The 27,709-nt window shown below is 50.7% G+C and overlaps 1 protein-coding gene across 1 annotated transcript in view; it reads right to left on the bottom strand.

Annotated features, from left to right (window-relative positions):
• SLC8B1 (solute carrier family 8 member B1) overlaps positions 1-24,736 on the bottom strand; it is a 29,767-nt gene extending 5,031 nt beyond the window's left edge. The window contains exons 1-15 of the mRNA XM_081546376.1: positions 24,602-24,736; positions 24,048-24,418; positions 23,222-23,465; positions 12,683-12,835; positions 12,525-12,577; positions 12,307-12,363; positions 12,067-12,173; positions 11,805-11,972; positions 10,744-10,851; positions 8,833-8,892; positions 8,409-8,539; positions 6,498-6,639; positions 3,626-3,747; positions 1,590-1,743; positions 451-531 (exon numbers count right to left, since the gene is read on the bottom strand). Coding sequence (XP_081402502.1) covers positions 451-531; positions 1,590-1,743; positions 3,626-3,747; positions 6,498-6,639; positions 8,409-8,539; positions 8,833-8,892; positions 10,744-10,851; positions 11,805-11,972; positions 12,067-12,173; positions 12,307-12,363; positions 12,525-12,577; positions 12,683-12,835; positions 23,222-23,380 — 1,495 coding nt within the window. The 5' untranslated portion in view covers positions 23,381-23,465; positions 24,048-24,418; positions 24,602-24,736. The remainder of the gene's footprint in view (positions 1-450; positions 532-1,589; positions 1,744-3,625; positions 3,748-6,497; positions 6,640-8,408; positions 8,540-8,832; positions 8,893-10,743; positions 10,852-11,804; positions 11,973-12,066; positions 12,174-12,306; positions 12,364-12,524; positions 12,578-12,682; positions 12,836-23,221; positions 23,466-24,047; positions 24,419-24,601) is intronic.
• Between the last annotated feature and the right edge of the window lie 2,973 nt (positions 24,737-27,709).

Genomic DNA, 27,709 nt, shown 5'->3' with positions numbered 1-27,709 from the left:
TCCCGCAACTAGAGAAGCTCTCGCTTGCTGCAACTAGAGAAAGCCTGTGCAGCAATGAAGACCCAGCACAGTCAAAAATAAATAAATAATAAGGGGAAAAAACAGAAAAAATTTGCCAACCCTGACATCTACAGACCATGACATCTATAAGAGGGAGAGATCTTCCACAAGCTTAGTGTGTAGGCACCTATTGATAATACCTCTGCCCTAACAAGATGAATATCTGCCGTCACTGCTGTTTACCAAGCACTTCTGTCACTTCATTCAATCTTTACAACAACCTATGAGGTCAGTCCTCTCACTATCCCCATTTTATAGATGAAAAAGCTGAGGCTCAAGCAGCCGCGTCAGCTGCCCCAGGTGTTCCAGTGAAAGCCCATCCCAAGGGGGAGGAATAGAGCCCACCCTTGGCTCCCAGCACTGAGGGAAGGGCAACCATAGAAAGGATACTGAAGATGATGCCACCGAAGCAGGCTGAGAACGCCATCCTCGGGTAGCCCTGGCGGGCCAGCGTGAAATCTGAGAAGACATCTGTGCGGAAACGAGAAGGCCTTGAGCAGTGCCAGACTTCCCTGGCCCTTGTTGGTCACTAGCTCCTGCATTCTTACCCACAGTCAGTCAGTCAACACACGCCGATGAATGTCTGCCTGACCCTGGCACTAGCTTGTCCGGGTGCTGTGGGAGGCCCCATGGTCCCGTAAGACACAATTCCCTCCTTCGTCCATCTCACCTGCCTCTTTCCCACCAGGGGCAACCTTGTGGGTGTGACAAGCTAGCAGCAGTCTTTCACCCACGTCCTGTCCCCTGCTAGCACACAGTGCGTGCATGCTACGCCACTTCAGTCGTGTCTGACGCTGCATCCCCATGGACTGTACGCAGCCTGCCAGGCTCCTCTGTCCATGGAATTCTCCAGGCAAGAATACTGGAGTGGGTTGCCATTTCCTCCTCCAGAGCATCTTCCCGACTCAGGGATCAAACCTGCATCTCCTGGGTCTCCTGCATTGGCAGATGTGTTCTTTACCACTAGTGCCACCTGGAAAGCCCCAGCATACACAGTACCTCTCTGCAAATTAGGAAAAGGGGCTCAAAAAGGTGAGTGGAAGGAGAGCCAGTTTTGGGGCGCTTGACCCCTTGTCAGCATGCCCTTGGGCAGTGTACAACCTGACCAACCTTATTTGGCAGCTCTAGCTAAAGAAGAATATATGTATTGGATTGGCCAAAAAGTTCATTCCGCTTTTTCTGTACTGTCAAATGGAAAACTGAATGAATTTTTTAGCCAATTCAACACGTATGCATGAATGCCTACCCATGTCACACCTATGGACATATTCTGCTGGTTGACTGCAAGGAGCTCCATGTCCTGCCTAAACTCTGCGGAGCCATCGAGTGTCTGTGCATCAGTGAGTGGAGAAGAGACTGGAGCTTCTCCAGAGTCTCAGGTACAGTCCAGACCATCCCACTCGAAGCCCAGTGATGGTCACTCCAAAGACAGTGGGCACTAAGCGCTGCTGAGAGTGGACACCCTGGAAGCCCTGCCCACATGTCATTCTGGCTGGGGAAGCAAAGAAGCCCACCCGGCCCCGAGTCACCTCCAATGCTGTTCCCCCAGGCCAGCAGCGTGAGCCCCAGGACGGTGTTGCTCAGCCGGAAGACCACGCCCAGGGACCGGAGGATGTTCACCACCTCCGTGGCAGCTGCATTGATCCACAGGGCGCTGGTCAGGAAGCCCAGGAAAGCAAAGAGCTGGAGGAGGGGACAGGAACACGACCTCAGTTCCTCGGCTATAAGATGGGACGATCATAATACCTACCTCGTGATGTAGTCATGAGCGTGAATCAGTTGACGCAAAGCAGTTAGAGCCTGGCATACAGTAAGTGCTCAATAAAATGCTAGCTCAGTATTACCGTTTTGTCAAAAGGGGGTACATCACAGCTCTCACCAGGCTTCTAGGCTCTGGACCAAATGCCACCTCATCACCACAAAAAAGAAACTCCATACCTATAAGCAGGTGTTCCCCAGCCCACCTAACCTTCCTCCCAGCCCCTGGACACCACTCTGCTTTCCGTCTCTCTGGATTGGCTTATTCTAGACACATCATAGAAATGGCTTCATACAATACGTGGGCCTTTGTGACTGGCCTCTCACTCAGCATCATGTTTTCAAGGCGCATCCATCTTGGAACATGTGTCAGTGCTTTAGAGACAAGTAAGAAACAATGGCTAACATTTCTCTGGGCTTCCCTGGTGGCTCGGTGGTAAAAAAAAATCTGCCTGCCAACACAGGAGACACAGGTTCAATCTCTGGGATGGGAAGATCCCCTGGAGAAGGAAATGGCAACCCACTCTAGTATTCTTGCCTGGAGAAACCCATGGAAAGAGGAGCCTGGTGGGCTACTGTCCATGGGGTTGCCAAGAGTTGGAGATGACTGAAAGAATAAAAAACAACAACATCTCTCTAAATAATCAATTTGCTGAAAATTCAACTTCCTTTGGGTTGGTATATTCATTCAGAGTTTCTGAAAATAAAGACTAGAATTTTTAAAAGCAGTAGTTAGTTTAAATTTTTTAAGTAAACTTTAGAAAAAAGTCTCTGGACAAACTGCCTAAAAAATTATTTAGCGTTCTGCAGAATGGCGAGAATGGGGTGGGTGGGAACACCCCCAAAGATCAAACAATTCCACCACTGGGATGTGATCATTAGGAACTCAGGTGCTTTCTGGTTATAGTGGTGGAAAAGTCTGGTAGATCTTCAAAAAAGTGAACATACAGTTCACATTTGACTCACCAGTTTCACTCCTAGGAAGACACCCAAGAGAAAGGAAGACATCCAACAGAAATGAATCATTTCTACACAAAAAATTCTAAACCAATGGTCACGGCAGCATTATTCACAATATCTAAAAAGTGGGGGGGAAAAAAAACCCCAGGGTTCATTCATGGATGAATGGATAACAAAATATGTTATGCCTGTACAATGGAATAGTATTCAGCTATGAAAAGGAACAAAGTCCAGACACATGCTACAACATGGATACACTTGAAAACATTTTGCTAAGTGAAAGAGGGCAGTCACCAAAAACTACATATTGTGTGATTCCATGTATGTGAAATACATAGAAAAGAAAAATCTGGAGGTACTGAAAGCAGACTGGGCCAGGGGATGATGGGGGAGGATGAAGAGTGACTGTTAACGGGTACAGGGCTTCTTTTTGGGGTGATGAATCCCAAATTGTGGTGATGGTTGTACAACTCTATGAATATGATAGAGTTGCCATTTTCTTCTCCAGGGGATCTTCCCCATCCAGAGATTGAACCCAGGTCTCCTGCATTGCAGGCAGACTCTTTACCATCTAAGCCATCAGGGAAGTCCTATGAATATAATAAATACAATTAAATCATACACCTCAGATGGGTGACTTGTATGCGTGTGAGAATTGCAACTCAATAAAATGAAGTTGTTACCAAAAAAAAAAAAAAGAGGAACTTGAACAGGCACAAAATCTCTTAAAAGTGGCCTTAAAGACCTGTTATCATGGAAAACGATTAGTGGCCTAACAGTCCCAGGATATCTGCCTGGGAGACCTCAGTGTCCCCACTTCCCAGTTTGGAGAGCCAAGGTTTCTTACCCAGTGAAACCTGGGGGGCTCGGTGTTGGACGTGGCAAAAAAGGTCACTGCAGCCAAGGCCGTGCCCGCAATCACCACCACAGCCCAGACGGGAAAGAGGCCACCTATCTCATAGACGCCATCTGCAGAGGGATGAGAAAGGGAGCTGGTACTCTCCACGGCTTCAACTTGGCACCTCCTCCTGAAAGCCCCCTTGGCATGATGGAGAGGGTGTGGAGGGGATAAAACCCACAGATAAAACTCAAACAACTATTTGGATATAAGGTAGAGACCTCCTGTGTGCCCAACCCTGTCCTATGCACTTCAGAGAGACAGAGAAATTAAAGACATAGCCCCTGCCCTTGAGCTACTCACACTGGAAAAACAGACATGAAAAACAGACTCTCCAGCCTGGAACTAAGGAATGGCTAAGACCACTCACTCCTACTATCTTTTCCTGTGCCCAAGGCAGACATCACTAATCAACCATGATGCTTTGGTCTACCTGAGCTTCAAGGGAGCACCCTCCAGCCAGGTATTACCAATGGATAGGCACGGCTCCATGAGATGACCTGTACAGTAGAACTCAACCTTACTAATTCTGGCTCTCTCGAGAAGTCTACTCTATGAACCAATCCACTACAAAGTTACAAAGGTTTTAGAGGTTTCATATTAAAACACCTAAGGGAGGAAACGCTGCAGGCAGGCAGAACACTCTAGAAATTTCCACATACCATCCTTTCATCATCAGTCTTAAAGGCAATGGATGGTTCATCTGGCCAGACACATGTAATAAGACTTTCCTTTTGTTCTTTCTTTAGTCCAGCTCATGGGCTAACAAACATCAGTGCACTAAGGAGAACATAAGGGGGCTGAATATACAAAACTGTGTGCACAATACATGGCGGGAGATTTTCGGGGGGCAATTTTGACGGATGTGACTTTCACTTGTAGAGCTGGCTTTGGAACTTGACGCCTGGGTGAGAGGTCCTTTCTCTGTATTTCTCAGTCCTGTGCTGGAAGAATTTCAGGAGACAGGGGCACAGGGTGGTTAGGGGGGTCTTCTTGGAGGGCTGAGGATGTGAGCTGAGTTGTAAACAGAGAGGGGCACAAGGGTTCCATTGGCAGAGGGAAGAGATGGAAGGGAAGGAGTTGAGCAGATTTGTGTCACTGCAAGTAGATAAAGGGCTGGGGAAGGTGGCTGGCTCGGGATCTCAGAGATCTCGAATGATGGCTGGGGGATGTGGCCTTTTTCCAAGGCACTGGGGAGCCATGAGGTCTTAGAGTGGGGGATTGACCACAACATATGACAAGTGGCACTTCAGAAAGATGGCTCTGGGGACTTCCCTGGTGGTCCAGTGGTGAGACTCTGTGCTTCCACTGCTGGGGGCACAGGTTTGATCCCTGATTGGGGAACTAAGATCCTGCATGCTGTGTGGTGTGGAAAAAAAAAAAAAGAAAGAGGGCTCTGAGGGTGGCCTTGAGAAGGAAGATGGAAGTTGGCAGTGAGATTGGGAGGTTTGACTGGCGGACATGTCACCTTCTCAGGCAGGTAACCCCCTGCAGGGCTGACCCCTGGACAGAGAGAACCCCCAGACCTTGGGAAGGATGCCAAGTCTGGAGGTTCTCTCTATGCAGGGATCAACCTGGAAGGGGTCACAAATGCTTCAGCCTGAACCAGTCTTTCCCCAGCATGGGCCTGCTACCGCTAGACGGTGTTGGGGCAAATGGACAAGACACTAAATATCATAGAATCACATCTCAGGAAATGGATTCCCTCTTCAGTACTCTCACTGTAACAGATTTAAATATCTTAAGTGTACTGGAAACAAGGCTGGTTTCCTATTGATACCGGTGACACAGACTCCTTTCCAGTACATTTAAGTTTAAAAAAAAAAAAAGCTGATTAAAGACAAAATATCAAATACATCAGTTTAGAATGGGAGAAAAATCGAGACGTTCTTGAATGTTGAACGCTTGGGAACTCTTAAGAAGGCAAAAATATGATGAACCACGTCCCCTGGGTCTGGAGAGGCAGGGCTGTTATGAACCAGCCCGCTGGCACCACTAGGGGGGCGCCCTTCCCATCTCTGGGTTCACACTGACTCCTTCCTCAGCGACCATGTCTTCCCATAAATTGGTGGAGAAACAGAATTTGGTAGACTTTTCATCCTGACGCTCATTAGCAAAAAAAAAAAAAAAAAAAGCCACACTCAGCCCTGTATTTGCTACCAAGACCCTATCACCACCTCCAGGAGATGCCCCTGGGTTGAGGGGCAGGAGCCCAGATGACAGAGAGAGGACTGGGCAGCATGAGGTACTCAAGTCGGACAACAGGAAGAACCTGAGCAGGAGGCGTTAGAAGACGCCTGACAAGACTGGGCAGTGCTCTAGCCAATACAGGTCAGACAAGGAAAGCCTGGCGCAGACGGGGGAAGGCTCAAGGCCAGCGGGTACCACCCAGGTCCCTCAATAGGCAGTGGAAGGGTTTGTGAGGAGCGGGTCAGTGGGCACCAGCACTGGCGGTGGGGGGGGGGGGACGACGACGGGGTTGCCTCTTCTCAGGTTCCGCCAGTTTTGCTGTTAGGAATGTGGCTCAGATTTTCTTGAGAAATCCAGCCCTGGATTTTGACATCAACTCTGTAAATTTGGTAATGCAAGCAAATGAGCCAGAGGGCTGGATTTGGTCCAAGGACCACCAGTCTGCAGCTCCCCTCTGGAGCCAGTGTGACCGACGGCTCACCAGAGGCTTGTGGCACAAGCACATATTAAGCGCCTGCTGTATGTCCAGGACTGCCCCGCTGGTCCAGGGTCTCCTGGGGTGACTGAAAAGAAAACTTTGGGAATGTGGGGAGGAGGGGGTTGGGCTGGCCTGGGGGGCGGGGATACTCACAGGCCCCTGACTGCAGGGTCAGGGTCAAGAACAGGGGGCTGATGACCAGGTGCAGGCAGTTGAGGGGCCGCTTCCAGTTCCTGTCCTCCTTGTCTGGGTCCATGACGGGGACGGTGAGGAGCAGCAGGAACTCCACGGGCAGCTGTCACGTGCGGGAAGGCAGGAGGGTGAAGGCAGGGAGGCCTGTGCTTGGCCGCCCCACCCTGATCTCAGTCACTCAAGAACCAGGCTGGACTTCCCTGGTGGCTAAGAATCCGCCTGCCAATGCAGGGGACACGGGTTCGATCCTGTGTCCGAGAAGATCCCACATACCACGGGGCAACTAAGCCCGTGCACCCTGAAGTCCATGCTCCACAACAAGAGAAGCCACTGCATGGGAAGCCCACACACCGTGACTAGAGGGTAGCCCCCACTTCCTGCAACTAGAGAAAAGCCCGCGCAGCAATGAGACCCAGCACAACGATCAATCAGTCAGTCAATCAATCAACAAAAGAACAAGGTGTTACTGCCAAGGCACCCACCTGGTGCAGGCCCCCAAGCACTTCTGACTGCTGCTATAACACACTGCCACCAACTGAGTGCTGGCAACTGCTAACACTGACAACACTCTGAACAGGAACGCTTAATTTTCCTACCTTTTGGATAAAGAAACTGAGGCTCAGAGAGGCTAAGAAACTTCTCCAAAGCCACACAGGAAGGTATATGAAACCAGGATACAGGGCCAGCTCTGACAGACTTGACACCTTGTGTTTCACTTTCACTTGTGTTTTTAGCCAGCAACTAAACTCGTAATAACACATATGGAGTGCTTACCATATGCTAAGCAACAGAGTCAGTCCTTCACATAGATTAGTTCATCAAATCGTCACAACCACTGTGGTAGGCTGGATACAGTTCCCAGCTCTTCAATTCCCTTCACCCCGTAACAGAACTGATCACCCCCACACTTTTGTCAAATGACTGGAATATATTTCGCTGTCCCACTGATGTTGAACTTGGCCGTGCCTCTTGCTTTAGCCAATGGGCTGTTGGTGAATGTGATGTGAACAGAGGCGTAAATTGTGCTTGGGGAATCTGCCTTGGTCTCCTCTGCCAAGAAAACAGCATACTCCCACTGGCCCCAGAAGGAGATATGGGGCAGACCTGAGCTACCAACTAGAGTCATCTCAGATGACTGGATGAGAATAAATAGTGTCATCATATGTCAGTGAGATGTTGGGGGATGTTTTTCACACAGCCTGGCTACAGCACTAACTTACTGATACAAGGATTCCAGAAGAAAGGTTCTATCATTATCCCCATTTTACAGAGGAGGAAGCTGAAGCTCAGAGCGATGAAGTGACTTGCCTGAGATCATGATATAGCAGAGCTGTCATGGGGTATAAATATTAGTTGTTCATTATCTGCCCCCTGGGTCTGAGGAAGTCTGAAAGGTATCCACGTTGGAGGGCTATGAGGTGAGACCTCTGACTTTTTGGGTCTGGGTGAGGGAAAGCACTGAAGTCCTGCCTCATGGAAACCAGCCTGCTCACATCCAGACCTCAGGAGACAGGCAGCCCAGGGAAGCAGTGAGGGGTCAGAAAAGTGCTATCTTGATCTCATTTAGACTCACTGTGACCCACACTCTCGCCTGCCCCAGTTCCCGGCTCTCAGCAGGTCAGCAGGGGTCCCCAACCTCCTCTCTCTCTGTCCTTGGGAAGGGGGTCCCCTTCTCTCCTTGTGGGTAGGAGCCCAAGTCATGCTCCATGACTCACATTCCCCATGGAGTCCCAGCTCATGTATTTCCCCATCAAGTCCTCAGCAGAGTCCCCCTACCCTCACCCCACAACCTCAGTGCTCTGGAGAAGGCAGAGAGGCCACTGTTCTGTGCTGTCACCAAGTCAGAAGCTTGGCCCCAGGGTCCCCCCTGACCTTGAACACCTTGAGGACCCTCCAGTACACGGGCTTGGTCCTCCACTTCCTGTAATCCAGGGGGTTGAGGGCCCGCACCAGGATCTGGGCCGTAGTCTCCGAGTACAAGAGCAGCGGCCGGTACTCCTCACCTGGGGTGCAAGCAGGGAGGGGCAGGTGTCCGTGGCTGGCTCGGCCTCTGGGAAACCCTCTCCACTCCATCCCACAGTGCACCCAACCCCTGGGAAGAAGGAAAAGCCCAGAGCCTGGTAGGGGGCGGGGAAGGCAAACCCAGCTCAGCGCTCAGTTGAGGTGCGGTGAGAGGTGTTCACTGCCTCATTCCTGGGGTGAGGGTGGGGGTTGCTGGATGGTCCCATCGCCCACCTCTCCAGCCCAGTCCAGCTGGCACCCCCACCCCAGCTGGGCACAGAGCTCCCAGACTCACCATAGTCATAGCTGTTGGTGTTAGAAGACACCCGTTCCTCCTCGGAATCTGACAGCATCTCTGTAGGGGAGCACGGAGTTTCCCATGAGCCAGGTGGGGTGCCCAGCCCCTCTCACCACTATTCTAGGGTAGGGCACCCCTGGGACTGCTCGGTATTTGGGGTGCAAGTGTCCAGGCCCCCTCTGATTTCTCAGCAATCACCCTGTACACTCAGGAATTCTTACAGACTCAGAAAGTCTAACTCACAAAACATTTTCAAATATAGTGATGCGGGAGTAAGGTCAAATTTAATACGGCCATCTGAAGACAAAACTCAAACATTTACTGACTTCCACGTTGCACCTTTCAGGATTTGAAACCCGACATATTTTTCTTTTCCAGTCTGAAACTGTTCTGAGGAGTCCTCGGGATTAGAGGATTCGGCATTAGAGCCCTGCAAAGAAAGGCTTCGCAAAAGGAAAATGGCTGTTCTCAAGTGAGGAGTGCTGCCTCTGTGTGACTCTCCAGGCCTCATTTTCTCCTTCTGTCCCAGCCTGGTGGGCTATGATGGGTTTAAAAGACAGCACAGGGTACTATGTGCTGAATGGTGAAGGTCCAGCAGATAAAGAGGAGAAGAGAGGAAAAATCATGGTAGACTTCCTGTAGGAGGAGTCACCAGCACCTGTGCCAGGACCTCAGGAAATGATACAGTCCAGCTCTCTGGAAGCTCACAGTCCAATAGACAGAAATATAAGCAAATTAATAACAGAATGGAGAGATAAAGGTTGTGCTGGGGTAAGTCTGAAAGCTGTGCAAGCCCAGAAGAGACACCTGGGGGTCTCTGCAGAGCTCCCTCCAGGCTGAGTCCTTAAGTCTTTTCAAAAGAAGGGCATACCAGGGAGAAGGAACAGTACACGCAAAGCCTGGAAAGTCAGAGGAAGCGTGGCATGTTCAGGGAGGCGGGGGTGGCCCTGCACAGTTGGGGAGTGGAGTTTGGGGTACAAATGAGTTTGGAGAAGAAAGCTGAGGCCCAGCACAAATGGCAACAGGTCAAGGGCAAGGTTCTCAGGCTCACACCCCAAAGAGGGCCAAGCATGTCATGGGACCAAGTGAAAGAGTCCTGGGGGAAGAAGTCTGGTTTCCCAACATGATCAGGTCTGCACATGTCAGGGCTAATGACAGAGAGCAGTGGGGACTGGGGTAAATGGGGGAACCATGCCTTTTCCTGGGGCGGAAGCCCTATTCAGCTTGAGACATTTATCTGTGTATGTGTGTGGGTTGTGTGTGCGCTCAGTTGTGTTCGACTCTTTGCAACCCCATGGACTGTAGCCTGCCAGGCTCATCTGTCCATGGGATTTCCCAGGCAAGAACACTGCAGTGAGTAGCCATTTCCTTCTCCAGGGGATCTTCCCAACCAGGAATCGAACCCAGGTCTCTGGGGTCTCTTGTGTTGGCAGGTGGATTCTTTACCACTGCGCCACCTGGGAAGCCCGTGGGTTGTATATGGGTGTGTATTTGTGAATGTCTACTTGTATGTGTGTGTTGTGTATGTGTTGTGTACATTCATGCTGTGCATGCATTTGTGAATGTGTGTGTTGTGTATTTCTGGGTGTGTGTGTGCATGTATTTGTGTATGTAGAAGCATCTGGCAGGGGGCACATTCTGGGATGCAAGAGGTGACAGCTCTTAGGAAGATTTGCCCTGGCAACAAGCAGGAGCACGAAGAACTAATGAAGTTGGACAAGCAGGTGATGACGAGGCTTTAGCAGCACAAGCGAAACCACGGAGGGGGTACCTTGGGAGAACAAGTAGAAAAAGTAGGAAGAGGAGATGGGCGCTGGCACAGGCCTCAGGAAACAGAGGCAGCAGTTTCTGGGCACAGAGGGTGCCAGGCCCACCGGTCTTCCCTCGGGGGCCCCATTCAGACCTTACCTGGAGTATCTGGCATGGAGCAGACCAAGGACCTCCTCCGCTGCCATTGGTAGATCCAGGTGCAGAGAACCACAGTGACCACGTAGAACACATAGAAGCCGAGGTAACCTGCGGACAAGGGCACGCCGTCAGCAAGTGGCGCCCTGGCCACAGGGCCCAGAGAACAAGGGCACCCAGTCCTGTCGCTGGCAGCTGGTGGCAGGCCCAGCCCCAGCTGGCAAAGGGCCATTTCCTGGAGCCCCGCCCCCTCCCTTCCCTTCCTTGGCCCATAGTCTCTCCCTACCAACCCCACCCCTGCCTTCCCCCCACCCAACCAACCCGGCAATCAACAGTGGGTGTAACGCCTGGCGCAGACAGTGGCCTCCAGGACACAGTTCAGGTGCGAAGGGCTAGTGTCCTGCGCTGTGCCCTGGGAGGCTGAGCCCCTGCAGACTGTATCCCCCAGTCTCTGGCTGCCCTAGGCCTGCCCACGGAGCCCCAAGAGTGGATCAGAAGGCAGCAGGGGAGGGTCTGGGGCACCTCCTCCCTGCTGTGGGGCCCTGTCTCTGGCAGGGCCTGTGACCTTCCACAACTCTCGCTCAGGCTGGGCGACCCCGGGTCTGGGCCTGGAGCCCTCAACAGGCTCCAGCCACCCCACTCTCTGCCCACTTCAGGGGTTCCCACTGTTGCTGGCCCCTGGCATCTCTACATTGCAGCCACTCTCCCTGGTTTTTCTTAACCCTCTATAAACCGCCCCTCCATCCATGTCATTGGAACCATCTGGATGGAGTGAGATGCCGCCAGGACCCTGAGAGTCACAGTTAGCATTGTGGCTGTACCGCTCGTGAAAACTGGAAATTGTGAAAACCCAGAACATCACCCCGACTCCACCCTGCCCTCTTCAGTAAGTCCCCTTTCATGCTCAGGCTACCACGGTTCCAAGCAGCGCTTCCATCACTCAGAACCAAAGGTGACTAAGCGCCCTGGGGACCACTGGCTCCCATCGCCCCACCCCCCACCCCTGCCACGCCTCCCAGCCGTCAGCCCTGGGGTGACCCCGCCCCGGTCATGCAGCCACTCACCCAGGGCCCACGCCAGCGTGACCCTGCCGCGGTAGAGCGCGGTGAAGATCAGCAGCACAGCCGCCATGTAGAAGACGATGTCTCTGAGGAAGGGCCTGGAGGCCACCGTGAAGGGACGCAGGATGGCGATCCCACCGGCCACCACGGTGGTGACCAGCACGCCCGCACCTGCGAGAGAGGAGGCCAGGCTCGGTCCACCCTGCGCCCACCTCCGGCTGCCCTCCCACCCCACTCAGCCCCAGCCAGAGCCGCTCGCTCGTACCAAACAGGGCCCCGAAGGCCAGGCCGGCTGTGCGCGGATCGGAGAAGGCCACCAGGGCACTGAAGATGTCCGGGGCCCCATTCCCAAACGCCAGGAAGGTGACGCCATGGGGGGCACGTGTCAAGGGGCCTCGGTGCAGGCGCTCCAGGCTGCCCAGGCCACGAGCTGTCCCCCGCCTCCCAGCCCCTCACACCCTCCAGCCCTCCCTCCCGGGTACAAGAACTGGACGGAAAGGATACTGCCACGTTGTGGGAAAGCTTGAGTGTGGTGGAAATGGCCGACAGGTTAGGGCAGAAGCTACGGAGGAAAAGGCCAACAGTGAGTGCTCCCACCGTGAGTGGCTCCTGCCCCCGGTCCTTCCCCCCAAGCCCAGGGTGGGTCCTCCCCAAGTCAACCTCCCCGCCTGGACCCCCGCTCTCCCATCTACAAGCTGGACATCAGGCCAGGGCCAAACTCACAACTTCGCCGCGGTGACTCCCAGAATCAGAAACAGATAAAGCAGCCAGAAACCCTGGGCGCAGGGGGGGAGGCCAGAGAGAGGGAAAGAGCGTTAAGTCCTGCTGGGGCCACGGGCCCCTCTCACTAGCCGCCTCCTCCCCCCGGAGTGGGGCCTCACGTAGAGGGTGATGGCCAGAGGGAGGAGGCGGGCTGGGAAGTGGCAGAAGATGCCCTCGAGGTAGTCCAGGTAGCCCCCGTCACTGCGGCAGTCGGGGTTGGTGCGGACGAAGGCGCAGCGGTCAGAAGCGTTCAGGCCACACACTTCTCGACACTGTGGAAAGGGAGGCGGGGGAACATCAGAACCCCCCATTCCGTGATCCACTGGACCAGCCCCACCTAAGCAGTGAAGACAGCCTCCTTCAGCCTGGTCCCTAAACCTCCCAGGCTCCAGCTGCACGCTTTCATTTTTAAAAATAAACCTGTACTTGAAATGAACACAAGTTAACTCATGAATTTGTTGTTTAGTCACTAAGTCACATCTGACTCTTTGCAACCCCATGGACTGTAGCCTGCCAGGCTCCTCTGTCCATGGGATTCTCCAGGCAAGATTACTGGAGTGGGTTGCCATTTCCTCCTCCAAGGGATCTTCCCAACCCAGGGATCGAACCCGTGCCTCCTGCATCGGCAGGCAGATTCTTTACCACTGAGCCACCTGGGAAGCAAGTCATGAATACACATATTTAAAACAAAACAGGAAATTTCCTGGTGATCTAGTGGTTCAGACTCAGAGCTTTCACTGCCAGGGCCTGGGTTCAGTCTCTGGCTGGGGAACTAAGATCCTGCAAGTCATGCAGCATGGCAAAAAAAAAAAAAAAGAAAGAAACACTATGTAACGATTTCTAAATTCTCCTTTCTCATCCCTGCCCTCCACAATCCCACCTCTCTCCTGCCATGATCAGCTTGAAGCAGACCCTTACAGACATTTCTCAGTTTAATGACATTCGTAGATACATCTTAGTACAGAGATCGTTTTGTTTCATAGAAATGGGTCTGTCCTAAAGTTCTTGTTTCTGCAACTTGACTTTTACCACTTCACAGACGTGCCATTTATTAACATATTAACAGACATAATGAAGAAAATAAAAACATTCTGAGTGATTTCTATATGCCAGGCACAGTGCTGAGCTTAAAAGGTTACCTCAGTTAATCAACACAATGATCTTACAAGGAAGATAAGACCATCTTGCCCATTATATAGATAAGGAGACTTAAAAGACAGCATTTCAGGTTCTACTCAGTGGTAGAGAAGGGCTGGAATCCAGGCAATTTGCTGCTGCTGCTGCTAAGTCGCTTCAGTTGTGTCCGACTCTGTGCGACTCCATAGACGGCAGCCCACCAGGCTCCACCGTCCCTGGGATTCTCCAGGCAAGAACACTGGAATGGGTTGCCATTTCCTTCTCCAGTGCATGAAAGAGAAAAGTGAAAGTGAAGCCGCTCAGTTGTGTCCGACTCTTCGCGACCTCATGGACTACAGCCCACCAGGCTCCTCCATTCATGGGATTTTCCAGGCAAGAGTACTGGAGTGGGGTGCCATTGCCTTCTCCGCCAGGCAATTTGAGCTTCTTCTAAATTTCCTGTCCTTGACCATTACTGTCCCATTCCTGGCCCACAGTAGTCTCAGGATTTCATACCATGGATGACTCGTAATAGAGGGAACATTTCCCTAATGACGAGGAGTTGAGTGTGTCTACCTTTCCACCAGCGCCAACAGTCAACTTCCTTGCACATGACTCTCTGGGCAAATGTGAGAATGCTTGATCTGAGAGATTTCTAGAAGTGAAAGTGCTGAGTCAGACAGTCTCACAGTCTGAGTTCCTCCAGAAGCACCCGAGAGACAAGGATTTCTAAGCAAGCAGCACATTTGGGAGGTGTGGACAGCACAAGCACCAAGACAGGGAAGTGAGTCAGGGATGGGAGAAGCAATCAGCAAAGGCTGGGTTGAGATGGTTCCCACCATGGGCTGGTAATCCCAGGGGCAAGGGAGCTGGGGTATTTATACACCAACTCCCACCAGCCATCAGGTGAGCAGAGCCGGGGAGGGAGGTGCTAGGCCCCCAGCACTTCTGGCCTACCATGCTTGTAGGTGATTCTGGAAAAAGATGCTGGTGACCCGAAGTCAACAGAAGCCCACCAAAATGGTAGGGTCAGAAACTGCCTGACGGTCCAGTGGTTGGGACTCCGCGCTTTCACTGCCAAGAGCCTGGGTTCAGTCCCTAGTCAGAAAACTAACATCCCATAAACTATACAGCACGGCCAAAAAAAAAAAAATAGGGTCCAAAGGATATGGGCAGGGCCCTAATAGCGTCTGTTGCAGAGAGAGAAATATCTTAAACCTCTGAGGGATTTTGCTAAAATACCCTCCCCAAAGCTCTACCTGGGGCTTCCCAGGTGGCACTAATGGTAAAGAACCTGCCTGACAATGCAGGAGACACAAGAGATGCAGGTTCAATTCCTGGGTCAGGTCTGTGTAGTCGAAGTTATGGTTTTTCCAGTAGTCACATATGGATATGAGAGTTGGACCATAAAGAAGGCTGAGCACCGAAGAATTGATGCTTTTGAACTGTGGTGCTGGAGAAGACTCGAGAGTCTCTTGGACGGCAAAGAGATCAAGCTAGTCAATTCTAAAGGAAATCAACCCTGAATATTAATTAGAAAGATTCATGCTGACAAGTGTTAGAGAGGCTGGGGAGAAATGAACCCCTGTGCAACTCCTGTTGGGGACGTAAAAATGGTACAGATGTTGTGGAAAACAGCATGGCAGCTCCCCCCTCCCCAAATCAAAAATACAATAACCAGTTCTAGGTACGTAATGTACAAAGTGATGACTATAGTTAACACTGCTGGATGGTATATATGAAAGATGTTAAGGCAGTAGATCCCAAGAGTTCTCATCACAAGGAAAAAAACTTTTCTTTTGTATCTGTAGAAGATGATGGATGTTCTCTAAACTTATTATCATCATTTCATAATATAAGTCAGTCAAAGCATTATGCTGTACATCTTAAACTTACATGGTACTGTAGGTCAATTGTATCTTAACAAAAACTGGAAAAAAACAAACAGAATTACCATACGATCCAGCAAATCTACTTCTGGGTATACATGAAAAAGAATTGAAAGTCAGGTCTCAAAGAGACATTTGCACACCCATATTCATAGTAGCCTGATTCACAACAGCCAAAAGGTTTAGAAACAACCCAAGTGTCCATCAGTGGATGAATAAGCTAAGCAAAACGTGGCATATCCATATGATGGAATGTTATTCAGCCTTAAAAGGGGGAAGAAAATTCTGACATAAGCTACTACATGGATGAACCTTGAAGACATCATGCTAAGTGAAATAGGAAAGTGTTTAACGCTCAGTCGTGTCCGACTCTTTATGACTCCATGGACTGTAGTCTGCCAGGCTCCTCTGTCCATGGGATTCTCCAGGCAAAAATACTGGAGTGGGTAGCCATTCCCTTCTCCAGGGGATCTTCCTGACCCAGGGCTCAAATGTGGGTCTCTTCCATCGCATGCAGATTCTTTACCATCTGAGCTACCAGGGAAGCCCTAAATGAAATAAGCCAGTCACAAAAAGACAAATACTGTATAATTCCATCATTACTTTTACAAGGTACTTGGGAGTAGTCAAACTTACAGAAACAGAAAGCTGAATGGTGACTGCCAGGGGTGGGGGAAGGGGGAAACGGAGAGTTATTTAATGGGAAGAGTTTCAGTTTTGCAAGATGAGAAAGTCCTGGAGGTGGATGGTGGTGATGGTTGCACAATGAGAATGTCTTGAATGCCACTGAACTGTTCATCTGAACTGTTTCACTGAAAGTGGAGAAAACCACTAGACAATTCAGGTATGACCTCAATCAAATTCCTTATGACTACACAGTGGAAGTGAGAAATAAATTTAAGGGACTAGATCTGATAGAGTGCCTGATGAACTATGGACAGAGGTTCGTGACATTGTACAGAAGACAGGAATCAAGACCATCCCCAAGAAAAAGAAATGCAAAAAAGTAAAATGACTGTCTGAAGAGGCCTTACAAATAGCTGTGAAAACACAGGAAGTGAAAAGCAAAGGAGAAAAGGAAAGATATACCCATTTGAATGCAGAGTTTCAAAGAATAGCAAGGAGAGATAAGAAAGCCTTCCTCAGAGATCAATGCAAAGAAATAGAGGAAAACAATAGAATGGGAAAGACTAGAGATCTCTTCAAGAAAACTAGAGATACCAAGGGAACACTTCATGCAAAGATGGGCTCAATAAAGGACAGAAATGGTAGGGACCTAACAGAAGCAGAAGATATTAAGAGGTGACAAGAATACACAGAAGAACTGTACAGAAAAGACCTTAACGACCCAGATAATCACGATGGTGTGATCACTCACGTAGAGCCAGACATCCTGGAATGTGAAGTCAAGTGGACCTTAGAAAGCATCACTATGAACAAAGCTAGTGGAGGTGATGGAATTCCAGTTGAGCTATTTCAAATCCTAAAAGATGATGCTGTGAAAGTGCTGCACTCAATATGCCAGAAAATTTGGAAAACTCAGCAGTGGTCACAGGACTGGAAAAGATCAGTTTTCATTCCAATCCCAAAGAAAGGCAATGCCAAAGAATGCTCGAACTACCGGACAATTGCACTCATCTCACACGCTAGTAAAGTAATGCTCAAAATTCTCCCAGCCAGGCTTCAGCAATACGTGAACCGTGAACTTCCAGATGTTCAAGCTGGTTTTAGAAACGGCAGAGGAACCAGAGATCAAATTGCCAACATCCGCTGGATCATCAAAAAAAGCAAGAGAGTTCCAGAAAAACATCTATTTCTGCTTTATTGACTATGCCAAAGCCTTTGACTGTGTGGATCACAATAAACTGTGGAAAATTCTTCAAGAGATGGGCATATCAGACCACCTGACCTGCCTCTTGAGAAACCTATATGCAGGTCAGGAAGCAACAGTTAGAACTGGACACAGAACAACAGACTGGTTCCAAATAGGAAAAGGAGTACGTCAAAGCTGTATATTGTCACCCTGCTTATTTAACTTACATGCAGAGTACATCATGAGAAACACTGGGCTGGAGGAAGCACAAGCTGGAATCAAGATTGCCGGGAGAAATATCAATAACTTCAGATATGTAGATGACACCACCCTTACGGCAGAAAGTGAAGAAGAACTAAAGAGCCCCTTGATGAAACTCAAAGAGGAGAGTGAAAAAATCGGCTTAAAGCTCAGCATTCAGAAAACTAAGATCATGGCATCCGGTCCCATCACTTCATGGCAGATAGATGGGCAAACAGTGGAAACAGTGGCTGATTTTATTTTTCTGGGCTCCAAAATCACTGCAGATGGTGACTGCAGCCATGAAATTAAAAGACGCTTACTCCTTGGAAGGAAAGTTATGACCAACCTAGACAGCATATTAAAAAGCAGAGACATTACTTGGCCAACAAAGGTCCATCTCGTCAAGGCTATGGTTTTTCCAGTAGTCATGTATGGATGTGAGAGTTGGACTATAAAGAAAGCTGAGTGCAGAAGAATTGATGCTTTGGAACTATGGTGTTGGAGAAGACTCTTGAGAGTCCCTTGGACTGCAAGGAGATCCAACCAGTCCATCCTAAAGTCCTGATCCTAAAGGAGATCAGTCCTGGGTGTTCATTGGAAGGACTGATGTTGAAGCTGAAACTCCAATACTTTGGCCACCTGATGCGAAGAGCTGACTCATTAGCAAAGACCCTGATGCTGGGAAAGATTGAGGGCAGGAGGAGAAGCGGACAACAGAGGATGAGATGGTTGGATGGCATCATCGACTCTGTGGACATGGGTTTGGGTGCACTCCGGGAGTTGGTGATGGACAGGGAGGCCTGGCAAGCTGCGGTTCATGGGGTCACAAAGAGTCGGACACGACTGAGTGACTGAACTGAACTGAACTGAACTGTTCACTTAACAGTTCTACCCCCTCCATAAGCCCTCTGTGAACTTCTACCGACGCCAAGCTGTAGGTGAGATTTCTGGTAACCTCTATCCCCTGCTTACTGGCTCTCTCTAAACGCCGCACTGAGCCCGCCATGTCTATTTCATGCACTGTTCCTTCTGCCTGGGGCACCTCCCTCGAAAAAACACCACTCATTCATTCTCCAATCCTCAGATGCTTCTTCCAGGAAGTCTTCCTTGACCACCCTACCCAGGACAGGGCAGATCCTCCAGTTAAAAACTCTCTTCACCCCTGGTCTTCCTTTTCAAAGCACTTCTCGTGTTTTGAAATCCCCCATTATTTGTAGGATTACAGACTGACTTAACGTCCCCTATCAAAGTCTTGCACACAGTTGGGACTCATAATTTTTTGCCACACACTGTGCTGGACCCCAACTCGCCCAGTCTTCAAAACAGACCTAGAAGGTTAGTACAATTGTTTCCACTTCACAGATGAGAAACTGAGGCATAGAGAGGCAAAGGAACTCACCCCCGGGTACATAGCCTGCCACTGCTAGCTGGTTTCAAACTCAGCTCTGCCTGAAAGTTACTAGCTGAAGCTCTCGAGGAAACAGCCCAACCAGGGGCAGGGGCGGCCTCCTCCTCCTGCCTTCCTCCGCACCTCCTGCCCTGGGCTCCTTCCAGTCCTCAGAGTCGGCCAAGGAGAAAGCAGGAGACTCTCCCAGCCCAGTTCCTCTCCATCTTCCTGACAGCAGAGTGAGTCAGCAAGGCGGGTCCCCCCAAATCTGGCCTCCAGAATCGCATTCCTGCCTGCCCTCGTGCCCCGAAGATGGCCATCCTCTCCCTTGAAACTCATCAGGAGCTGAACTCAGCTCTGCCCAGGGGGCACAGAGCTAATGTGGCGCTGCTCTGAGTCCGGGGTGGGTGATTCTCAGTCCATTTCCTTCCCCGCTCATCCTCTTCCCTGAGTCAGTCAGGATCTCCAGGGAATCCAGAGAGGGTCAAATATTTTCCCCTCTGTGGGTAAGTTTTAAGGGTCAGGATGGACAGGATAGGGTTGCAAACGCAATGCCCTGGGGACCAGGCAGATTACACAAATGTCTAAAACCACCGGGGCTGCTGGCAACAGTGGTGATGAGCTGGAGGGCGTGTGCCCTGCTGAAAGGCATCCAAGTTATAAAATGAAAGACTGCAAGGAGATCAAACCAGTCAAAGGAAATCAACCCTGAATATTCACTGGAAGGCGTAATGCTGAGGCTTCCATACTTTGGCCACCTGAGGCGAAGAGCCGGCTCACTGGAAAAGACTCTAATGCTGGGAAACACTGAAGGCCGGAGGAGAAGGGGGTGACAGAGGATGAGATGGTTGGATGGCATCACCGACTCAATGCACATGAGTTTGAGCAAACTGCAGGAGATAGTGCAGGACAGGGAAGCCTGGTGTGCTGCAGTCCATGGGATCACGTAGTCGGACACAACTAAGCCCGTGAGCCACACTACTGAGCTTGCGAGCTCTAGATCTGTGCTCTGCAACAAGAGAAGCCACTGCAGTGAGAAGCCCGCGCACCACACCTAGAGAGTAGCCCTCCCTCAGCATCATGAGAGAAAGTCTGTGTACGGCAATGAAGACCCACTCGGCCAAAAATCAATTATTTCATTAAAATAAAAAACATTCCCAGCTCCTGGACTGCACAAAACCCAGCAGTGGACCTGATTTGACCGGCGGGGTGAACTTGAAGGACTAAATGAGCTAACTCATGTGCTTTGAACAGTACCTGGTACATACTCAGTGCTCAGTAAAACAAGCGTTTATTACTATTTTTTCCAGAGGTGGAAATTGAGAGTAGAGATAAAGAGCTCTCTGTACCTGTTAGCTTGTTCCCCTCGGGACCGCAAGGGTCAGCCCTAAATGTCCAGTCTCTTTGTCAGATCTGTGAGGATTTTTTTTTTTTTTTCATAGTTCCTTCTTCCCAAAAGGAGTGTCCTAGAATTGCTGGGCCCTGGTAGTCTGATGCCAAACAAGTCTCTGGTCCTCTGAGGTCACACTTGGAAGGATGAGGGCATTGAGCACTGGGTGGCCCAGTACTCTTCCCCCCCCACCAAAAAATCTTAATTTGGACCCCTTCCCAAAGCTACTACCACCATCTCCCCCAACGGCTTTGCCAGCCTGCTCCCTGCCTCCGCCCATTCCAGTTGATTCTCCCACTGCAGCCAGTGGGATCCTTGTAAAAACTGAAATCAGATCATGTCCCTCCTGGGGATTTCCCTGGCGGTCCAGTGGTTAAAACTCCACGCTTCCACCTCAGAGAACGTGGGTTCAATCCCTGGTCGAGGAACTAAGATCTTGCACGGCACACAGTGTGGCCAAAAAACTAAAAACAACCAACAACAAAAAACCCAGATCATGTCCCTCCTGTGTTCTACATGCTAGCATGGCTCCATCTTATGCCTAGGAATGGACCCACTTTGCACAGTGGTCCACAAAGTGAAAGTAAAGTCGCTCAGTCGTGTCTCTTTGTGACCCTGTGGACTGTAGCCTACCAGGCTCCTTCGTCCATGGGATTTTCCAGGCAAGAATATTGGAGTGGGTTGCCATTTCCTTCTCCAGTGGTCCAAAAAGCCCCAGCCACCTGGCTTCCCTCTCCTGTCTCCTCCCTCATCCTTCACCCCCCAGGTCACTGTTCTAGCCACTTCGGCCTCCCAAAGTTTGTGACATGACATGGCCTTCTGCTCCTGCCTCAGGGCCTTTGCACATGCTGTTCTGCTATATCTTTGCAAAGCTTCAAGCCTCTGTACACAGAGAGGCCTGCCCCGACAGCCCAAGGCAAAGCGGTCACCTCTCTCCATCTCACTCCATCACAGCCCTACCCTGTTTTGTGATCCTCGTCGCTCAGTGAAATCCTGTGGATTTACCTGACCTGTGAGCCTGTTTCTCATGTGTGTCCCGAACTAGAAATACAGGCTTCATGAGGGCAGGAACTGAATGATTTACTCCTCATGTGTAGCACAGTTCCTGACACATAATAGGTGCTCAATAAATATTTGTTGAATGAGTGACTACATAAAAGGACCTAGGTGAGGAGTGGGTGGCCTTTCCCAGCCTGCAGGCTCCCTGGCCAGAGGCTGGTGGGACTTCCAAAAGGCCAGCCACCTGTGTAGTCCTGGGAGGCGGTAAGCCAGAGAGGGAGGATCTGGATTCAGGAGGAGGCAGCCATGAGGCCACGTCCTGGCTCTGTGCCCTCCCTGAACCTCAGCATCCTCATGGGCAGCACAGAAATCATTAGACTCATCTCAGGGGTTTGAGGGCAGGATTTGCTGAGCTCTGCACAGTGCTGGCTGAAGAGCTCAATAACTCAGAGAGATTATCTGACCCAAGCCACAGATAACCCCCGTTTTCCTGCCTCCAAGAGGCAGCAATTTTATAACCTACGGGAACCGCAAATCACTTTCCCATCTGTAAAATGGGCATAATTACCTGTTTGCCTGGTTCTAACAAAGGGCATGAAGGTACTCTGTAGCCCCATAAAATTGGCGTGGGCGCTAAACACACTCTCAGCTGTCCGTTCAGGTGGGGAGGAGTTTGTTACTTCGTTTGTCCTCCCACCGAAGAAAATACGAAGTGAGAATCCAGCCCCCCGCCTTCAGATTTTCACTCTGGATCCACTGTGACCTCCCCTCCCCTTACAGACATCAGAACAGAATGATGCGAGTTCCCTGCAGCCTGTCTCCCCCGTCTGCATACCTCCCTGCCTCAGGAGGAAGCCTCCTTGCTCTCATCACTGCTTCTCCTTTGGTTAATCCAAGTCAAAGGCACTACCATCCCCCACCCACCAAGACACTAAGGCCAGAAATCTGGAGCCATCTTTGACTCCTTTCTTCCACCACTTTGCCCCTTCATCCAAACCATCAGTACCTCCTGCTTGTTGTGCTTCCGACATTTACTCCAAGTCCCGCCACTTCTTTCCTCTCTTGCACAACCATCACCTGGGAAGCTGCCAGAACTTTCCCACTGGTCTCCCTGCTGCTACCCTCAATCCTCTCAGTCCATTTTCTCCAGAGAATCCAGAGACATTCTTTGAAGAAATAAATCAGATTTTGATAACTCCCTGCTGAAAACCTTCCATGGGCCCCCCACTGTCATAAAACAAACCCCACCTCCTAGCTTCAGCTCCTAAGGCCTTTCGTAATCTGACCACCACTACATCCCCATTTCATTCTTAACACTCTCCCCCATGACTCACCCTTTTCCAGCCATTCTGGCCTCCTCACAGTTCCAGAAATCCACTAAGCTTGTTCCTGCCTCAGGGCCTTTGCATATGCTTTTCTTGCTACCCGGAATGTTCTTTCTTCCGCGTCTGTTACAAGTGGCTTCCTTTCTCCACTCAGGGCTTGGCTTAAAGGTCACCTCCTCCCAGAAGCCATGTGTGATCACCCAAACTGAAACAGTTGTAAATACTCCCTGTACCTCACAGCCTCCACTCCGCAATACCACTTCATCCTCTCCATCTGCAGAGCACCTAGCGTCTTACTGCCTGAAATCTACATGTTTATTTAGCCATCCTCCTAGGAGATTGTTCACTCCATCAGGGCAGGGATTTTTGTCTATAGTATATGTTCCCTGGCATATTCCAGGGTTCAGCTCAGTGCCTGGTAGAGTAGGTGCTCAATAAATAGCAGATCATCTGAATACATCCCCATCTGATACCAGTTCCCTGCGTGTATACTCACGTCTACCACGCCGGTCTGGCTCACACCTGAGGCTGGAAACTGGGAGCCAATGTGGGCCCCTGCAGATGGGGCCCTAGCCCCGGACACTGTCTCCACCATTTGCAGCACACAGAGCTGCAAACTCAGGATCCAGTACATATTCAGCAGTCCTCTGGCCATCAGCCCTCAAGGGGCCCAGCCCTCACCCGATGCTTCCCCTTCTGTAGTGTTTCAGTTGCAAACAGCTGGCACCTCCAGTGGCCTGCTGGGTAGGAGTGAGAAAGGGACAGTGTCACGGAAGACCAGACCACAGGACCCAACAGGAGGGGCCTGAAGAACGCCCCTCACCCCTCCAAAGGAAAGCCGATGCAGAAGCCACGTTCTGGATGGGCCTGACTCATCTAGCAGGCAGAATACATAGCCCTTCCTCCTGAGCCCCCAGTAGTGTTTCCATGGAAACCCAGGGCAATAACCACCTCTGATGGGGAAATCAAGGCCCGGGGGGAAATGAATTGCTCAAAGTCACACACGCTGTTAGCAGCGGAGCTGGCCTGGGCCTGAGCATCTGTCTTTTCCCTCAACACCAGGGAAAAACCAGCTTAATTTTTCTTCCAAAGAAATTAAACTCGAAAGGGGGGAAAAAAAGTCCCTGGCACACTAGTTTTCTTCTTTTGGCTCTTCCACGTGTTGCTAATGAGCCTGTTTTGCCTTCAAGAAAAACAAAGCCCAGAAAACAACGTTTTTTGTTTTTTTTTGGTAAATCTTTGCTCAAAGTCCTGGCGGAGGAGAGGGTGCCTGGGGGAAGGAAAAGGGGGCAGAAGGGCCTGTCTCAGCACTCTTTCCTCACCTGTTGACAGACTCTTCCCTTCTGCAGTTCTCTGTAACTGCACTTGGCACTGACTTGGAGCCGACACTCCAGGTCTGCAATACAGTCTTAGCCACTGGGGCGCTATGCGGCCTTAGGAAGGTCACTCCACGTCTCTGAGCCTCTGATTCTTCATCCGTAAAATGAAGATAAACGCTGGCGCGTCAGAGCAAACGATAAGGGTTCATTGAACAAGGGCTCACGCCCTCAGGTGTTCCCAACTTAAGGATCAACACAAGTCTCCTCTCTATTGGCCGCTGATTTCTCGTGCTCACTCACAAGGGAGCATTTATTGAGCGCTGCTGTGCGCCTGTCCGAGGCTACACTTTCAGACGCTCCGAAGATCTGCAGACCTGATAGGGAGGAGCAGGGGCAGGAAACCGGGGTTACGATCACTCTTGCGGCTGCACTTTCTAGGTGCGAGACCCCGGGAACGTCCAAGTGCTTGTTTCCCAATCCTGGAGGATGTTGAGCAAATGAACTCCGGGTGCGTGATCCTCCCGCCGCGCCTAGGCAGGCGGGGAGGCTCCTCTTACCTCCGGCCGGGCCTCGGACCCGCAAACTCCGCACCTCGACCCCGCCGGGCTTCACGGCCTTTCCAGCCTCTGCCCGCCGGCCCGCGCCGCCAGACCTTCTGCCCCAGACGTCTCGGACTCACGCTCCCCTCCAGCTGCCGCATCCGGCTCCGGTCCCCGAAATTGCCCCAGGCTCTGCCCCGGCTCGCCCCGCGCCGGCCACGCCCCTCATACAACCCCGCCCAGCGGACACGCCCCCAGGGCTCGCCCCTTCCCTTAAAGGTACAGGCGCCCTGAGCGGCCCGAGGGTCTAACCCACTCTCCGTCCTGCTCTCAGTCACCTGCAGGTCGGTTCTGCTTTCGCTGCTAAAGCAGAAGCTGAGATGAAACCTCATGCACATAAACCATAGGAGGCCGGAGAGGAACTTTTATAGGGTGAAACTAGAGGGTTCTCTTCCCAACGGAGGGGTGGGCGAGTTTGCGTCAAAATTCTTCTGGTAATCAATGGTGATAAGTATCTGAGAAGGTACCAGGTTGGTAAGATTCCCTGGAGAAGAGAATGACAACCCACTCCAGTATTCATGCCTGGAGACTCCCATGGACAGAGGACTCTAGTGGGCTGGAGTCCATGGGATCGCAAAGAGTCGGACACAGCTGAGCAACTGACACTCTCGCTTAGTGAACGCCCTGCCTCAAACACCTGTTGGTGAGATCTGCTAATTGGGTTCAGCGTTTCCATCTAGTAGGCTGGTCTTTAAAAGAAGAACATGGCAGGGAATTCCCCTGTGGTCCAGCGGTTAAGACTTTGCCCTTCCGCTGCAGGGGTCACCGGTTCCATACCTGGGTGGTAAACTAAGATCCTCGCAGTGGGGCCAAAAAAAGAAGACGAATATGGCAAATAGGTCAAAACAGGTGACTGGTCTTAATCCCCGGAGGATCTAGTTCCCCCTCCCCACTTTCCCAGCCCCCTTTCCTCCTGTTGGGGTGGGGTAATTAAGTGTTAGTCGGTCAGTCGTGTCCAATTCTTTGTGACCCCATGGACTATAGCCCGCCAGGCTCCTCTGTCCAGGGAATTCTCCAGGCAAGAATACTGGAGTGGGTTGTCATTCCCTTCTCCAGGGGATCTGCCTGATCCTGGGATCCAACCCTCTTCTCCTTCATTGCAGACAGATTCTTTACCGTCTGGGCCACCAGGGAAGCCCCTGTTGTGGGGTAGGGCACTGAAAGAGGGATCTGGGGGTTTCCTCCTCCAACAGCCTCCACCACCACAGGTTGCACACATCTCATCTCACCACCTCCCTCTCTCCAAGTGTGTCCTGTCTCCTCATCACCTTGGGGACCAAGGCCCAACATTGAGCCCAGCGATCGATCGATCAAAGCCCTTTACCGTCTAGCCCAAGCTCCCCTTGCTGATTTCATCTTTTACCCCCACCTCCACCCTCTCCTGCTCTAGCCATGGAAGTAGGAGACTTAACAGCCGGCCACACCTCTGCTCCTTCAGAGCCACCTGCCTGGATTGCCAGGCCTTCCCTTGTCTCCCTGACAGACTCTTTCTTAGGTGCTAGACCCCGCTCAAGAGCCACCACCTCTGGGTGGTCTTTCACTCTCCTCCCTGCCCACCCCTCCCACCACCCTCACGTTCCTGCCTTTAGAGCCCTCTAGCTCCCCACCCTAGAGAGGATGACATTGTGGTCTAGAGCATATCTTTGGAATCTCGGCCTGTAGATAATAGTGATTTACAGAGTACAGTTGCATAGATGACAGTGTCCTTGTGCTTGTCCCATTTAATAGCCCTGTGGATAGGGACAGAGTAAAGGGGCAAAGTAGGTGATTAAATAGTTAATCCACTAGGGGATTGTAAGTAAAGAAAAAAGTATGGGAGACCCCTGGAAGTTAACAATCACTCAAGAATGCAGGCTTGCCTAACCACGAAACCGAGCAGGTTTGTTTAACAACAGAACCATGAGTCATGGCCCCAAACAATAAAACAATGGTGGCCTGAGACCCACATCCTGCCCCGTGAGCTCAGAAAGTTAATGACCCCTAGCACATGCTCTGCACATGTAAAAAAAAAAGCAATAATTTATGGAAAGGTGACATTTCAAAGTGAAAGACCATCATTGTATTGAGACCTAAAATAATTTTTCCTTAGTGCCATAAGAGTCCTCCAGGTTGGGCAAGAAAACTCCCCTGCCCAACCTGGAGGAGGAGCTGATGATGGAACATGACGTTTACTCAAGAATGAAGGAGGTGGTGGTCTTTTTCCCCCTCCCCACTTTTGATTATAAAACGGTAGCCCACTAAGTTCTTGGGGTGCAGCACCCTTTCAGCTGCCTGAAAAAAATCACCTCTTATCTATCACTTTGCCTCTCACTGAATTCTTTCTACACTGAGACACAAAGGAGCCCCCCTGAAATTCCACCTAGTGGTTTCACTGTGGGGTGAGGGCCACAGAGAGCCCCATTTCACAGATGAGAGAAATCGAGGTTCAGGGAGATGAAGCAACCTGTCCCAAAGGCACCCAACAGGAAGTGGCAAAGCTTTGCACCTAGGTCTGAGCAACCCCAGGGGAGTCCCCTTCACCACTACGGACTGAGTGTCCTGCATCACTCCACAGTAAGGCTAGATCTATCTGACATTCAGCAACTCTATTCAGAAGGCCCAGGGCCTGGGTGGTGTCAACTGAAAAAAACACAACCTTGGCATCTCGGTTTTATTGGGACCTTACTGAGGGCGACAGGCAGACGGATAGCCTCTCACATAGCTCTGAGGAACTGCTCCAAAGAGGTGGGGGAGAAGCCAGTATATATATAATTTTTTTGACCTGGAAAATACATGTAGGCAAGCATACATCTTGGTGAAAGTTTATTGTTAATGACAGAAATATAGACAAGTTAATGATTTTAGTGCTTTTCTATGGATGGGAAGATGCAAAAATCTGGGGTCATTGAAATCTTCCCTTAGTTATGCATCTTAGCTTTCTGGGGGCCATATATCCAAAACCCAGAATGCTCCCTCCTGTTTTTCAACCCTAAATGCTCCGTAGGGTGCACTGCAGTGGGTCATGATTGAACCCTTGCAGAACTGGAAGATGAGCCAGAGTCTGTTCTTTTTATCGACAGTGGCAGC

This window comes from Giraffa tippelskirchi, chromosome 11 (genome assembly GCF_054371585.1).
Source record: "Giraffa tippelskirchi isolate mGirTip1 chromosome 11, T2T-mGirTip1v1.2.pri, whole genome shotgun sequence".
Classification (NCBI taxonomy): Eukaryota; Metazoa; Chordata; class Mammalia; order Artiodactyla; family Giraffidae; genus Giraffa; species Giraffa tippelskirchi.
The sequence above is the reverse complement of the archived record's forward strand: the minus strand, read 5'-3'. Positions and strand labels throughout refer to the sequence as shown.